The 1,583-nt window shown below is 43.3% G+C and overlaps 1 protein-coding gene across 1 annotated transcript in view; it reads right to left on the bottom strand.

Moving 5' to 3' along the window:
- Positions 1-1,401, bottom strand: part of heatr5b (HEAT repeat containing 5B) — a 17,739-nt gene extending 16,338 nt beyond the window's left edge. Inside the window, exons 1-3 of the mRNA XM_035663478.1 lie at positions 1,237-1,401; positions 938-1,149; positions 104-212 (exon numbers count right to left, since the gene is read on the bottom strand). Of these exons, the coding sequence (XP_035519371.1) occupies positions 104-212; positions 938-1,149; positions 1,237-1,362 (447 nt within the window). The 5' untranslated portion in view covers positions 1,363-1,401. The remainder of the gene's footprint in view (positions 1-103; positions 213-937; positions 1,150-1,236) is intronic.
- Positions 1,402-1,583: the final 182 nt, after the last annotated feature.

Genomic DNA, 1,583 nt, shown 5'->3' with positions numbered 1-1,583 from the left:
TTTCTGAAGATCAAATCTCTTTAGTTATCCATTACTGATCCGTTATATACCAATATACCTATAGACATTGCATTTCCTAACTGTGCACTCTTAAAAGTTATACCTCTGCACTCTTTAATGCCTTCAAAAGATTATTAATGGTGTCTGGAAAGGAGCTTCCCAGCATCCTGCCCATCTTTTCATAAAAAGCTCCAACACAGGCCACTGCAGCACTGCAAGAAAAGAGAAAGTGTCCGTACCGAAATAAGGTATTAGTGTGAAAATAACGCACAACTGCATATGGGTCCAGTACATAACACTTAAAATTGATATCGTCCAATTAAATTGAACTGCCATAAGTGTGGGTTTCTTTTTATTCCAGATATTCTAACATGTATAACTTAAATCTACTCTTGAGAACATTTAGGCTGTTTTTTATTTCATGTTATTGGTGAGAATAGCAAAATAAGAGTCAAATGTAACCTCAAAGCTCCAAACACATTATTATTTAAACTGTAACACTGGAGTATGAGTAGCACAGTGGCTCAGGGGTTAGCAAGGTCTTCAGCCCTGTACCCCACATCCCCTCTCAGTCCACCAGAATCTGCACAGAAATAAGCAGCTATAAAAGAATGATGGATAGGACCCTAAAGTCTGCAGCTTCAACTACTGTTAGATTCTCGTAATACCAGCAAGAAACACAGCATAATATCTGCTCATGTACACTTAATCCCCGCTTTTAATGAAATGTCACTCTGCAGATTAACGTTTGGCTTAACTGCTAATACCTCTGACAGTGGGCCTACGGTATATGCCTGGGATACTGAGAGCACTGCTTAAGCTTATATCTTAATGCAAATGTGTATAATATCAAGCAGAATATGTTTATACGCAGTCACTTTGTTAAAGAAATTGCCAATGAAATGAAACGCTGTGCTGTGATTAAAAGGTATCTTACAGCTTTGTTGGCAGGTACGCAGGCGTGTCATCCTTGCTTTTGATGATCTCGTTGCATTTATCCAGAGTCTGAAAAACAGTGAAGGTGTCGCCGATGCTGTAAAGGGTGGCGAGGTTTTTGGCCAGCAGTTTTCTCGTTGGCGGTCCGGGGGCGCTGCTGATCAGCCCCGTCAGCTGCTCCACTAGCTTCTTCTGCTTCTCCTTCACGTCCACCTGCCATTCAAACACACAACGCCGTCACAAACCGCTCTGCAAAAAACCCCCACGCAGAAACAACAACGCCACAATCTGAACAGTCACCCTATTCGCTGCCACAAGCACTTTGTCCAGGAAGCGGAGCCATTCGAAGATGAAGACGGGCCTCTTCGCTTCGGTGATCTGGGCCAAGGCATCTTCATTGAGCAGCAGACTGTGAGCCAGCTCCATGGCGAGGACCTTGTGACACGGTGCTGCACACACTCACCTCTGCAATGACATATTAGGGGAGGGTGCCTTATCAGTACATGTCTCTTCTCTAATCAGATAAGCAGTCTAACAGCACTTGAGTCACTACCTTCAGTCCTTTCTTCCTGTGGCCATCAGACTGTATAACTCATCTACCTCCGGTGCCCTGAGCAAATGTCACTTTATCATTTTTACCCAATTTT

This window comes from Morone saxatilis, unplaced genomic scaffold (genome assembly GCF_004916995.1).
Source record: "Morone saxatilis isolate NCDOM2014 unplaced genomic scaffold, NCSU_SB_2.0 Contig19, whole genome shotgun sequence".
Classification (NCBI taxonomy): Eukaryota; Metazoa; Chordata; class Actinopteri; family Moronidae; genus Morone; species Morone saxatilis.
The sequence above is the reverse complement of the archived record's forward strand: the minus strand, read 5'-3'. Positions and strand labels throughout refer to the sequence as shown.